Source organism: Centropristis striata, chromosome 4 (genome assembly GCF_030273125.1).
Source record: "Centropristis striata isolate RG_2023a ecotype Rhode Island chromosome 4, C.striata_1.0, whole genome shotgun sequence".
NCBI classification, from domain to species: Eukaryota; Metazoa; Chordata; class Actinopteri; order Perciformes; family Serranidae; genus Centropristis; species Centropristis striata.
The window spans coordinates 13,936,225-13,950,805 of NC_081520.1; the positions used below are offsets into that span (position 1 = coordinate 13,936,225).

General features: G+C 39.8%; 1 protein-coding gene across 1 annotated transcript in view; it reads right to left on the reverse strand.

The window, feature by feature from the left end:
* Positions 1-7,915, reverse strand: part of LOC131970380 (protocadherin-16-like) — a 79,095-nt gene extending 71,180 nt beyond the window's left edge. Inside the window, exons 1-2 of the mRNA XM_059331765.1 lie at positions 7,612-7,915; positions 223-2,043 (exon numbers count right to left, since the gene is read on the reverse strand). Coding sequence (XP_059187748.1) covers positions 223-2,022 — 1,800 coding nt within the window. The 5' untranslated portion in view covers positions 2,023-2,043; positions 7,612-7,915. The remainder of the gene's footprint in view (positions 1-222; positions 2,044-7,611) is intronic.
* Positions 7,916-14,581: the final 6,666 nt, after the last annotated feature.

The following is a 14,581-nucleotide window of genomic DNA, read 5'->3' on the forward strand; positions in this document are numbered from 1 at the left end:
ATAAATAATAACTTTCCACAGCAGAATGAGAAGAATCAGAAATCTGACAAATTTCTCCTCTTTTTATCTAAGAAATTTACATTTATTATTCTCTTCACAGCTGCCCCGAAGTTGAGCTCCCACTCTTGAGCATGAGCTCAGCGTTAAAGTGTGGGAGTGTGTTTACAAATCAATCAATTCACAAACTTCTAATGAAATAAATATGAAAGCACAATGTCCTACCTCAAGAATGCAGGTCCCCGGTGCTGTGTTCTCCTTGATGGACACATTGTAGAAGTTTCTCTCAAAAACAGGCTCATTGTCATTTATATCCTGAAGCACAATGTTTACCACAGCAGTCGAAGACAGGGGAGGTTTTCCTCCATCTGTGGCCACCACAGTTATACTTGGATTTGGATTCTTTTCATAATCCAACTGGGAGAGAGTGGTGATAATCCCTGTAACAGAGTCTATACTGAACCAGTTCGAGTAAGAACCTCGGTCTTGCAGGATGCTGTAGTTAATGTCCCCATTGGGCCCCTGGTCTTTGTCCCTAGCTGTCACTTGTAGCACAAAGCTACCTGGAAACACCACTTCAGGGATCACCTGCCTGTACACTGGCTGGTCAAAGAGAGGAGGGTTGTCATTGATGTCAACCACCTGGATGATGAAGGAGGACTCGGCCCTAAGAGGAGGAGTGCCCGAGTCTGTTGCCATCACCCTCAGCTCGTAGGTGTCTCTCTCCTCCCGGTCCAGAATCTGGTCCACACAGATCAGATAGATGATGCTGTCCTTAGTGGTCAGGGCAAACTTCCCATCTCCTCCCTCTAGGGACACGTTGACATTGGCATACTCTCCATAGTCTGGGTCAGTGACCGAGATTCTGGCTACATACTGGCCTGGCTGTGCACCCTCTGAGATTCTGGGAGATCCATCCTCACTGAGAAAGATGATGGTCATGGTGGGCTGGTTGTCGTTGTAGTCTCTGACATGGATGGTGACAAAGGCATTGGTCACCTCGGGTTGGGTTGCGTTGTCTTGCGCCTGGACCACAAGCTCGTGGACTCTCCTCATCTCAAAGTCTAGCGGCTTGTTGAGTGTGATAACGCCGGTGCGAGAGTCAATGACAAAGTATCGGTCCGGGTCACTCTGTCTCCTGTTGATTTCATACAGCACCATCCCGTTGTCTCCTTCATCAGCGTCTGTGGCAAACACCTGAAGGATGTTGCTTCCTGGCTGGAGGTTCTCAGATATTATGGCATGGTAGCGGCTCTGGTTGAAAACGGGAGCGTTGTCATTAATGTCTTGTACAGTAATATCTAATGTCATCTGATCAGTCCTCTTGGGAGAACCGCCATCAAAGGCCTCCAGAGATAAAGTATAGGTGGATCTTTTCTCTCTGTCTAGAATGGCATTGACCACCAAGTCTAGATAGAGAACCTCATTGCTTCCCCTCCTGGTCTCCAGGGTGAACGCCTGGCCAACATTTCCATCCTTGATAAGGTAACCCTGTGTTGTAAGCTGGCCTTTATCAGCATCCACAGCTGGCTCAAGAGGAAATCTGGTGCTAATGGCTGTCTGCTCAGGGATTTTAAACGTGGCCCGTTTTCTCGGGAATGTCGGGGCGTGGTCATTTATATCATTCACCTTGATGGTCACCTCCACGGTCACACCTGTCATAGTGACTGCAATGAAGTTGTATCTATCCCTCAATTCCCTGTCCAGAACTTTGGCGGTTTTAATAATGCCTGTGCTCTCATCTATATCCAAATCACTACCCACACCTGTGCCTTCATGGTCAGAGATAAAGTACAGGGATGCTGTGACACCAGGAGGGAGTCCTGCACTGATGTCACCTACAATTGTGCCTGCTGGCTGTTCCTCGTCTAACTGTAGCTCAAGGGTCCCCAGGACCACGGGTGAATGAACTGTTACAAGCTCCAAGGCCACATACACCATTAGCACTATCCTTCTGTTCCACCAACCCTCACGGTGCGAAGGGTCCATTATAGACTTCCCAAAACCCTTGGCAGCTGTCTTCATTTTGGCTCCTTCTTTTTAAACCTGCAGACACAAAGAGGAAAAGCTGAGCAATATCAAAACAGGACAACAGTAGAAACTGAGGTGTATTATTTCTATGTCAAAATACAGAGTAAGTTAGTTTAAGAAAAAACAAGTATATGCCTTGAACACTTTCCCATATGTTTTATTGGCTCTGTTCCCAACCACAGCAAATACAACACACCCCGCATATAACATTTTCCTACACCTCTTCATTCACCTAATAAGTCAACACCTTGTTCTTTCTACATACCAGAAAGTTCTCCTTTGCTAAAGAAACATCAAAGCCACAGGCTGCAGCATACTACCTCAAACAGTGATTCTTTGGCTGTGGCTATTCAACTTAAATTGAAAAGATGCAGGACTCACTACCCAGTGTGTTCAGAATAGCACTACCCTCTCGTTTAATTCCTGGATTTAATATTAATGTGTGCTACAACATTTAACTCAGTTTTGAAACACTCATCCAAGAAGAACCATTTAAAATATACAACTCCCCCCAAGCAAACATATCAATCGTTCAGCACTTCTGATTATCGAATTTGAATATCAGATGTTAAATCAAGGGGAGTGAATTCAAATATTGATATTTAAAAAGTAGAAAGGGTGCTAGAATTTCTTGCATAAACAATAGGCACACTCTGGCAACGGACCTACACCACTGCATAGGATCTGTAATTGAGACTGAGAGACACTTTGGAGCAATGTGGAAATTATTCAACAAGACTGTCGCCATCTGGAGAATAATCCAAAACCACCAAGTGTCTGGCACACAGAAAATTATTGTGTCTTTTTCATTAAATAAAGAGAACGGCTTCCAATTGTCTGTGGTTCTGTCTAAACGTGTGTAATTCCCGACTACTTTGACTTGTTTGTGGAGTAAATCTAGCTTTAATTTGAGGAAATATATACAGAAGCACATTATACTTTATTATATTCTGAGGAATTGAGTGTCTAGTGAAAGCTTTTCAAGGCTCCCCCCAGTGGTTTAACTTGTATCTGCAAGGGAACATTCACAAAACATCTGTATCTGTGTGTATCTGTGTGTATCTGCGTGTGTGTGTGTGTGTGTGTGTGTGTGTGTGTGTACACTAAATGCCTCCCATGTGGCCCTAAACGCAGCATGGCGATCTGTCTCAGCCGTGGTGGTGACAGTGTGTTTGAGTGACAGAGCAGTACAGCAGAGTTAAAGGGCTCCAAGCAGTCTACCTCTCTCCCTTTTTCTGGCTCTGCAGCATTGAAATTGAGGGCTGCTGGAAGTTGGCCATAAACGCACAAGATCTCGGTGCTAATTTCAGTCTGCCGTGATTCGTAGCCCACAACACCAAAGATTCTAACTTTAATGTAATTACTTGGTTTGAACCTAACTTAGTTTGAGTTGTGAGAAACTTATTTTGAAAATCAGTGCCGTTAACACATTATTCTTTACATTACTTAACAAGTTAGAAATGAAAATTAACTCTGGATAAATTTGCTGCATTCATTCCAAATTCATATTACTTCTACAAAGATTATACTTATTGCAAATGACAGGACCATGAAGACAACCACTGCAAATTCACCATTACATACCATATTTTGGGTTGCTTTGTGAGTGCTGTTCTTGGCCAAAACATAAGCACATCCATGACAGCCTGAAAATTTTGACAGCACTTGAACTTTAAGTCTCAGTATTGATTTACTTAACTGAAACACTGGGGATGCACTTTTACAAAGCTTTCTCCAAAGCACAAAGGATAGCTTTTCAAGGCCAGAATCTTTGTCCAAATGCCACAACTGAAATAATGCACTCTCTGGTTGAGCTACAGTGGAGGACCTCTGCAGAGCGGAGCAGCCTAATGGATATAACAGACACAGTCGGGTAGGCTAATTGCACAATACCAGGCTAAGAAGGACATATGGTTTTAAAAGATTCAGTATGAAGTTAAAGAGACATTTCTGCACTTTAAAGCTAAGAAGTTCACCAAATATATAACAAATACTGTCACCCACCCAGGCCTCCGTCCCAGAGAGTTTTGTGTCTGAAAGTTTGTGGCTAGTTAGCAGTCAGGATATAAAAGGTAACAACCTCTTCGTGCATAGGGTTTCAGGGAAAGCAATCCGGAAAAAAACAATTCAAAATAGCTGCTGATGGTTGAAAGCTGTTGCATTTAGTAAGCCAATTCCATTGTGGCTTGGATTCAGATTTTTTCCTTGCATCATTGTCCTAGATCATTGTGAGTCCCTCCTGCTGGTAGCTCTGTGAAGAGGTTTGTTAAGATGATGCAGCTGGAGTATTAACCCCCATGTACCTGCAGCAAATACTCTAAAATATTTCATTTGGACAACACAAAAGCTTCAGTGAGATTGGCACATGTGTAATACAGCATGTACATCTCTTTGTTAGCAATAACTATAGCATTGACCCAGTTTCTTTTGAATCCTCTAAACCAAGTCAACCAACCAAATCCAAGGTTTCTAGGATTTGCATTCAGAATGAAACCTCTGTTTGAATACAGTCGATATCATTGTGAACATTTTGCTAGTATGACTGGAGTCAGCATCAAAATTCCTGGCAGCAATAAATGCTGGGCACACCAGCGCTTCGTTTCTACCTCTCCACTGTGAGCGAGATCATGTTTGGCAAATTGTGTCAGATATTCATGACAGCTTTTCATGACAGCTGAAAATTCATTTGCTTATTTATTTTTTTGCTTTTCAGTTTTCTATGGAGTACTATTTATTATTTGACTACAAGATCAAGACAAACAGACCTTTGGTTTGGCAAAACCTACAATAGACAATACATCTGAACAAACACTGCTGCCTCCCTCCATTAGCCAATACCTACACTACATAGTAGAATGCCAAACCTCTAAATATGAATATGATACTTGACTGTCAAGAGAAAAATATACGGTTAAACATCATAATTAATACACAGATCAAGGTGGCCAAATCATATAATTTCATATACGAAGACACATCTTGGGTATACTGAATAATCATCAAATACTCATCTTAAGATAATATTTCCAACTACAACCATACAAGATATCTAAGATAGTCTCTTATGAATTCAATTAGGTGCTTTCCACATCTGTCCAGGCCATCTAATCTACAGGGATACAACCAAAAATACTGATTAACATCTATCCCAAGTCATCAAAAATATGACTCCAAATACAGAACCTCAGCTGCACTACTTTAATTAACACAACAAACTATTTTCACCACCAACAGGCCAAGAGGGACAACTATAGTGACAGACTATGTAAAATGAGCTTCTAATTCCATGTCATGATTCCAGTTAACTCAAAGAAAACTTCTGAGGTTTGGAGAACATGCCAGGCTGCCTGAGGCTCAATGGAGCCATAATGGAAACCACAGACAGAGCTGCAGATTGACTGGACATGAGGATGACAAGCTTAGCACAAAGCAAAACTAAAAAGCCCTGAACGTTTGCCAGACTATTGCCTCTCACAAGTGCAGCGTTGCTGTGCCCTGCATTAGTCTTTGAAACGTCAGTCCCTCGGCATGTAAAAAGGCCAGGAAAAGCCATCACAGACCTCAGATGCGCATGCACTTCCTGGCCATAACAAGCACGGTATTGGGAAAACACACTGGCTTCTTTTTCACAATGAACTTAAGGTTTTCTGAGGGTCTGTGACAAGAAGGATCATCTCTTTCCCACAGCAAGAGCAGCATGGGTTGGTTCAGCTGTTTGTGTAAGATGTTCCGGATAAAAAAACACACACCTTGTGTCTTTGAAGATGACACCATTTGATATTGCGTTGGGGGTACCAGTGGTTGCATCATTAAAAACACATGTGCATCAAGTTACAGTAGCAGGGGTGCAAGGAAAGTTTGGACAACATTACTAAAACTACGGTCAAAGTTCACCTCATATTTGAATGGTCACATAAATGTTTCTAAGCAGGTGTGATTTTTTTTTAATGTGAGGGTTCACTGCTTTCAGCATTGATGTCTAATATTTATTTTAGATGAAGGAGTTTGGTCACAAATAAGAAAACAAACTGCAGAGATGACAGCCTTCTGACACAACACCCTCAAACACCATGGTTGATATAAAGTTGACTTATTTTACTGATGACGACACTGCAAGGAGATGAATAAAACCACAGAGACTGCAGCCAGGCAATTTTCAGAAATGTAAGGCAGCAAGAAACTCTCTGGGTGGTGCTGGTGTGGCCGTCCTGGGAGAAACATATCTTGTGTTTTTCATTCCTTTTTAGGAGTCTGGAACACTAGCTTCATCAACAGCATATGCAAGCTACAAAGACAAGACTAGTGAAATGATTACTTCATGCACTGCACCAAGGGTTTATGACATAATCCTTGGAATGTTGTAAAAGCTGTGGAGGTCCAAATTTTGGTGGTTTTACCCATCGGCGCTGCTTTTTTTGCACTGTTTGTTTGTTTTCTCTTTGAGTTGTAATTTGTAACTTAACACGGTCATAAAAATGGCAAACATTAAAATAATGCTCTAGACAGGAGATACCTCTAAAGAGGAACTGAAAAATTCCCAAAAAATAAGCTTATGTATAGATAATTGGATAAATGACAAACACTGACAATTACATGTTTAAATAGCTTTAGTGATGTGGATACAGTTAGGATTCAGTCAGTTAGTCTCATGTTATTATAATTAGCATGAGGTGTTCAGGAGATTGGCAGTAACAATGTAAGTAAACATTTAGCAACTTAACAGTTGTGGAGGTTGCATTCAAATTGAACCAAAAGCAGGACTTCGCTGTGCTCCTTAAACTGATGACTGGTGGGGAGTAAAAAAAGAAAGGAGGAGCCTGCACTCCTTGTCTCTAAAGTCAAAAAAAGGCTGCATAATTACACAGCTGCACCATGGCAACCATCACACTCACAACTAAAGTAGTCGGTGATGGAACCCAGGGGAGACTTAATTAATTTATTAATTGAGGGAAAGGAACACCTATTCACGGTCAATGAACACAAGTCTGCCAACACAATAACTGCCGACATGTGGGTAATTATTTGGTATGTGTTCCACTGGACGACGAGAGAGGCACAAAGGCTCAGCGGCAGCAGCACTCTGAGGACAATGAAATAACTCCATAGGTTGACCAATTTGGGAGGAATGTCTCAGAGGGGTTTAAAAAAAGTGCGACCTGACATGCAGTTAAAATATTTGGCTGCTCTACAAAGTATGCGCGCACGCTAAGCTTGTAAAAAAAAAAAAAAGACACGGCATGCGAACACAAATTTGTTACACATTTACAAATTGATTCTTTAAACAGTTAATAAACGAGTTTTAACATTGATTACAATGCAGCTCTAGCTATGTCCATGACCGCTCCATAGAAGTCTGATCATGAAAGAGCTGGAAACCGGTCTGCAAAAGTAGCAAACGTCTTATATATTCTATACATCCTTCCACTAGAAAGTCTCTGCAGCAGGCAGGGGATCAGCGAGTGGGCTGTTAAGTGTGTTACACATTAAGTACTAAATGAAAAAGTTGTGGATAAACTGCACTGATGGACAACTCGCACCAGGTAAGCTACTTGTGAGGTGTGACATGTTGTGATGGATACTCACATTCATCTGTTGCTCTGCTGTGTTTAAGAGAAGATAAGCCGAGTTTCAAGATCCAGATTCTTAGTATTCCCCTATGAAGTCCAACGTGAAAGTTACATCCATTTCAGGACTTGTATCCTTTGCCAGTGACTGCAGAGATTCCCTCCTCCTTGCACGCGATTTGTTTCTTTGCTGAATTCCTATTTAGTTCTTTCCAATTTCTTCCCAGGCGATAAGATTAAAAGTAAAATTACCAACTTGTATTTCATAAAACTTTCCTGTCGTCCTCTTCTAGTAGATGTAATCAACTTCTCGGCATCCACTGTGTGTTAGTCTGGTCGCAGACACACTGCTGCAGCACGCTGACTGAAACCAAACAGTGTGGGGCAAAGCGGTGGACGTCCCTCTCCAAATTTAATTTATTCAACACGTGACGGGGTGCAACCTCCTGCTCCTCGCCTCTGAAGTGCTGCTGCTGCTGCTGCTGTGGCTGCCACAAGGAGCCTCACCGACTGCAGAGAGGCAGTCCAGGTTATTGCTGAACTTTGGTGCCACCATCCTATGCAAAAGGGAAGTGTAAATCAGTAAAATGACGTGCAGTGCTAGAGTTTCCACACAGGTTAAAATAACCTGTAATGCTGTGATAAAGTAAAAAAAATAAAAATAAAAATAAAAAAGCAATTGTACAAGAGTTTGGAAAAGTGTGCTGTCGAAATATGCACATGGCAAGACATTTCTGTGGTGAACTGGGTGGAGTCACATATTTTATCTGGCAAAACAGTTACAGCATGTATATTTTATGTTTTCTTTAAATACTATCCCCAGAAGATTCTTTTGCAATAACTCATCAAACAGCAACTCATTTTCACATGAAGACTAGATTTAGGGTGATTTTTATGGTCAAAATATGTTGGTGTTAAAGGTAACTTGCACTGGATATTTGAGGCAAATTATAGCATATATCTTCAAAAACGTATTGTATCAATGTATTATGCTTTCAGGCTCTCGGATGCCATAGTGCAACTGGCCTTATATCGACCTACAGTACATGTAATACGTTGAGAAAATATCCTCAACAAAACTACACCATCATAAGGAAGCAAGCTATCACACAAACAGTTTTTTCTTTCAGATCTTGGAAGTCAAGAAACCTCTTGGGGGTATGTTTGATCTAAGTGTTGAGAAGAGACAATGCCCCTAACTTTTTCTCACATCTTTTGACTCTTAAAAGAAGCATAGCCTGCATCTCCAGTCAACTCCCGAGAGGAGCGCAGCTTTTATCTCTAATAGTGCTGGAGCCATGATCCTGCTTCACTTTATGTCAATCACTGAAATCTCTGAAAGTTATTAAAGCCTTGTCACTTTGCATTTGGAAGTTATAAACAAAAGAACAACAGAGAAGCTCTGCTGTGTCAACAATCATATTTATTGTGGAGAAACAGTTGACATAAGTCGGGTGAATGCATGCAGCGGATCATCTTGCTTTCATTCACTGTTTATCTGTTGGTTTATTCATCTTTGTTGTCATCATTAAAGAAAAATACTCTATAAACTGATTCATCCTTGGCGAAACAAGAATAAAAATGAAGTCATGATTTGTGATTAAATCACATTAGTCAAATACAGTGACAGTATTTAGTAGTCAGTGTGAATATACTGCGTATACTGTGAATAGCTGTATCGTTCTGTTTGTGCTGATGAAGAAAAATAAAACTTTTGAAAAAAAGTTGGTCAGTGTCATCCCTACCAGAGTTCAACATTTTTGCTGGCTAAACCTTTTTTCCTCCAAGCAACCTAGTTATGTCTCCCCATTCTCACTCTGAACTGCTATATCACCAAGTGGAATGAGCTGGCAGCTATTCATTATTACCGTGACAGCAGAGCAGAGGAGGCAAACTCACACAGACATGCAGACACACACACACATGCCAATCCACACTTATATTCATGTGGTCACACACATCCAATCACAGTCAGATGACACTCTTTTTTGCCAAGTCAGAATAGCCTACAGCTTTACTTCTACAGGGATGACTGTGCAAATAATCTGCATTATCTGCCCCTCATTTTTCTAATATCACTGTTTAGAGTTAAACAGCATGTCAAACGCACAATAAATGTTTACAGATCGCACAAAGTTAAGTAAAACAATAAAGATGTGAATACATAAAAGGCATCTCATAGTTATCAGCAGCCTAAGACGTATAGCAGAAAATAAAAATGGTTACCTTTCATTTTTCTTCTTGGATAACACATTGTTTTATTATCAACTCGTTATGATGTTGACTCACTAACTGTATAGTCTGTCACTGTGTGTGTTAAGCAGAGAAAATGTGAATTCCTTGTCTCATAATTCATTTTTAATAGAAATGTCCTTTGCTATTTATTTTCTGCAAAGATTGATTCCATAATGACAGCCCACTGACAAGACAACGGATTGTCAAATATCCTGCCAATAGCATACTAATCAGAGAAAAAATATTCACTACATAGAATTGTCTATTCTGACTTTGATAAATGATGAAAGATGAAAAGATGTGACAGTGAATGAAAAAATGTCAACCTGATGAATTTGTTTAGGGTTATAGGTAGATTAGGTATTGTGCTTTGAATAAATTGCATCAAAAAATCAGAGGAGCATCTAGGATTGGCACTTTAGTTCGATACAAAAGTGCCACTTTGGTTTCAAACTCAGATTTTGCGCTTTTCATTATGCATTTATCTTATTCAAGGTACCTTTCAATGCATTTTTCATATCTTTTAACCATGCATAAGGCTGTCCAAGGCACATTATCCACTAAGTTCAGTGCCTCATCCTCATGGGTTGAGTCATAGGAGACCCTGAATAAGAGAGCAAGGTGCTGTAATGGTGGATAGATCTGCAGTTTTACTTTGAGGTTAGATGCTGTCCACATCACAAGGTTGTGGTCTCAGTCGTTTTTCTGTGATGGCTATTTTAGTGACATTTGACCATGGATTGGAGAGGAAACCACACAGTTTGGCTCCTTTAGTCATGCTGAAAGTCCATAGATGAAATAATAAACAGATCGAATTTAATCAAGATTAAAGTTAAGTGTGTGACAGGCCGCTTCACCAGAAGAATTCATTTCAACCAGAAGAAAAGTGCATCGAGCCTGAAACACACAATGTAGTGAAATGAGATTAAGATGGTAATAACTGAGCTGCCCATGGAATATTAATGCAGTGGGAAGCTGAATATGATTCATCTGTTCCTGCATCTTGCCCTCAATTGTTAAGAGATAGGCATTACTAATTATGATTTTCTTGAGATCTTCTTCCTGTCATCACATTTGTGTATTGCTTTTGTACAGCAGTTCCCTCAAAGACTGTGTTTGTTACACTCACAATGTTTTGATTGTTTGTATTTGCATGTGTGCCTTAGGTAAGAAAAACTTTAAATGGTTGCTTTTTAGAACATGCATGAATGTGAATCTGAATTTTATCAAGACTTGGAAAACAAAGAGAAGAGAGACAGAAACAGAGCATGATCTCACCCTATTGTACTGATTCACTACATAGCCTACCCCACAGTGAAACTATTTGGCTTCAGTTTATTATAATTTATCAAAGCAAAAAGAAAAACAAAGATCATTAAACTAAAGCATAACTTGAACAAACATTCTCTTCAACGTCTGTTATTTCTTATTACTTTTTCTGATAAAAGAGTTTTCATAAACTGTTGCATCATTTCTTGAATAAAATCAGACATGTATACATAAAATAGCATGTACTTAATTTCTCAACATATTCATAATTGCTCATTGTATCAAAGTGCTGAATCGTTTGTGTTTCTTGAATGCAAATATTCTGTTAGTCAGAACTCACTAGGCTACAAATATGGATCACACAAATGGACAGGGTACATTTAAGGCTTGAGTTAACTCTGCCTTAATGTGGACTGAGTAGAATATTTGATGGAGAAACCAGAGTGGTGTTTTGGGGGGTTGGGCATGTGCTTGAAAAGAAGTCTGATGTTGGCCCTTTATTGAGACAAAACATTAACCAGAAGCACTTGTGGTCCATTTCCTCCAGATTGCTGTGCATTTGAAGAAATATGAGCTTTGCTTTATTGAACGTTACTTTTGAAAGAATGCGCTTCACACAGTTGATGAATGAGAAGACCTGAGATAAGTTCTTCATCAAGTTAAAGTGTTGCACTGCACTGTATAAGAGAACACTTTACTACACTTATTGCCTGTGCACTGTGTGTATGTATTGTGTGTGTTCACATACTTTATATGGACTTACCCAGTGTGATCCTTTCCAAAGGATATTAGACATTAAGTGCACAGGTGGTTTTGATTTGGTTAAGAAAAACCCTGGGAGTACAACCTCTTTGTCATCCTCTGGTTAATCATGATGTAAAAGATCTTTTATAGGTTTCTGCTTAGTGTTACCACTGCTTCCTGACTCCAAAAATTGCAACAATAAATCTTTCATGTAAAGAAAAAAAAAACCTAAATTCTTTGTGATACCCTAGCCTGGGCTCTGAAATCAGGGCTCACTGACTCATTATGTATCAAACAATTTGATATTCATAATCTAAATTTGCTGTTGGATGAAAAACAGGCAGTCTCAAGTCTACCATGGTGGTATATAGTGAGTGAGTACAGTTGACGATGATAGTCGCAATAAATTATCATTATTATATATTTTTTCTTTATTATTATTATTACTACTATTATTATTATTAGTATTAGTAGTAATTAATGTCTTCATTTGTTGGAGAAAAAACAGGTAGTTTCAAGGCAACAATGGTGGTATCGGATAGTCTACAAAACCATATTGATTTGCTTTTCCCCATATCCCATATCTATTTTATATTGCCTGCAAATTCAGTTGTTTTTTTACTTGTTTTTTTCAAATGTATCTGCGGGCATTGTCCTTCTAGTAAAGTAAGTAAAGCGCCTGCAAAGGTAATTGTGCCATCCCTGCTTTTGCTAGGTCAGACCTCACTGTGATGCCAGCATGAAAACTTTATGATTTTCTGTCTGAGCTACCAGGAAAAGGGCATAGCCTTTTGCTTTGCTCTCACAACTGTTCACTCAGGGCTCTCTTTGAATTATAAACTGTGGTCTCATAGTCCACACTGTACCAGAGGACAAAGTTAAGTGAAAGTTCCTTTGCAAAACAGGATAGAAAGTTTAAAATACTGCACAGTGGTGCACTGCATATTTGCAGAATCACACCCAGGAGGCAAAGCATAATTCTCAGAGGACTGTGCTCATCCTCGACAGCTAGCACTGAGGGACCCTTGACGAAAGCTGTGGTCGTGCTCAGCAAGTCCCAGGTGTGAATCTGTGTGACTACATAAATACAAAGCAGGGCTCTGCAGACAAAGACTCAGTCAACTCTGCACATGCTTGTAGAATCAAAGGCTAAAAAATACTCTGACTAACCACAACAATATTGTTTTACGTGCAGCCTCTGACGACAAAGCCAGTAAGTTGCCAGCGGACGAGCCACATCTGTCCATCTACGGTCTACACAATACAGGACCAATCCACTTTAAACAGTTTAATGCTGCTGCAGAATGGGCTATGTACACTTTTATGCGCTTATTTTTGTTTGTTGGCCTATCTTCTATATTACATGCTGTGAAACCTGGAGTACTTCATAACAAGGAGTTTTGAGGGCAAGGGTACACTTCAACACAAAATGATGAATGGTGAATAGAAATTAGTGACCAAAGTAAGAATATCCAGTGGTGGAATTTATATTTCTTAAGGAGTATAATGTGCAAACACTGGGTTGAATCTGTTTGTCTTCAAGCTTGGCTTATGGTGTTATGGTTGGAGTCTGAGAAATTTCTACGGTAAGATGCTAAATAACCAACTCTAATTAGCTGTATTTTTATCGTGTGACCTTAATTGTTATTACTGTGAAACTATCTCTATTGTGGTGGCTCTCAGTAAAAAAGGAGCCTCATTGAATGGACCAAATAGCATCATACAAACAATGAATGTCAATGTGAAAAAATCCACATGAAGTTTCTGATAACAATCTCAGAAGAAGTAAAGAAAAATATATTTAAGAAAATCAATAATACTGGAATTCTCCCTAAAGCCATGCAGAAAGCTCTTCTTCTGACTAGAGGAGTGGAACCAAACTCTGCTAGAAAAGATCTACCAAGCATGAGAATAAATTAAGCATGTCAGTGAAAGGATTTCTCTTGCTGGAAGATGCAGCTCTAATGTGATTTGGAAATTACCAAAACCTTGTGCTCTTCTGCTATCCAAAGTAAATGTAAATTGATTCCATTACTCCCAACCTATATTTGTATTCACAGTAAACATCCTGATATATGAATATGTAATATTCTTTATCCCCCAAATTCCATTGCTTCTAAATTCTACACAGGGTTAGATCTGCCTCGGGCTCTTGCCCAGTTAACTGCAGTCTGGCTTATAACAATGACACCCACTTCAGAAAAGCCAAATCTTTTTCTGCTGTCCACTGTGAATGCTTTCTAATTAATACACTATCAATCACACAGTGCAGCACGTCGTTCTCCTGCAGGACAACATTCCTCAGACATTGTAGGGAGTCTAAGTAATTCTGATGGAGATCACTTTTATTCTCCAGGAATGCATTCTGTTGTTTAGGAAAGGAATGCTTCAGTATTGAGAGGGATGCACTGGAATTCCCAAAACAATTAAATTGTTCAAGCAAACGTTTCTTTGAGGAAAGAAAAAAAAGGCTTCTAATCCCATTACTCCACACTTCACAATGCTGTCACTTGAGAAAGTTTAGAAACTGTTGACTCTGCTTGGTCTGTCATTTTGAAACACACCATAGCAATAAGCCTTGGCATTGAAGTGAACAATCACTATCAGGGTCAGCACGGAGCATGCTGGGCAAATTCCTTCTTCTCTTCAGCCTCACTGAACTCTTATTCTCTAACAACTGCCTGTCACTTATAGATCTCAACCAACATGACTAAAAAAGGGAGCTCATTCCAATCTTCATA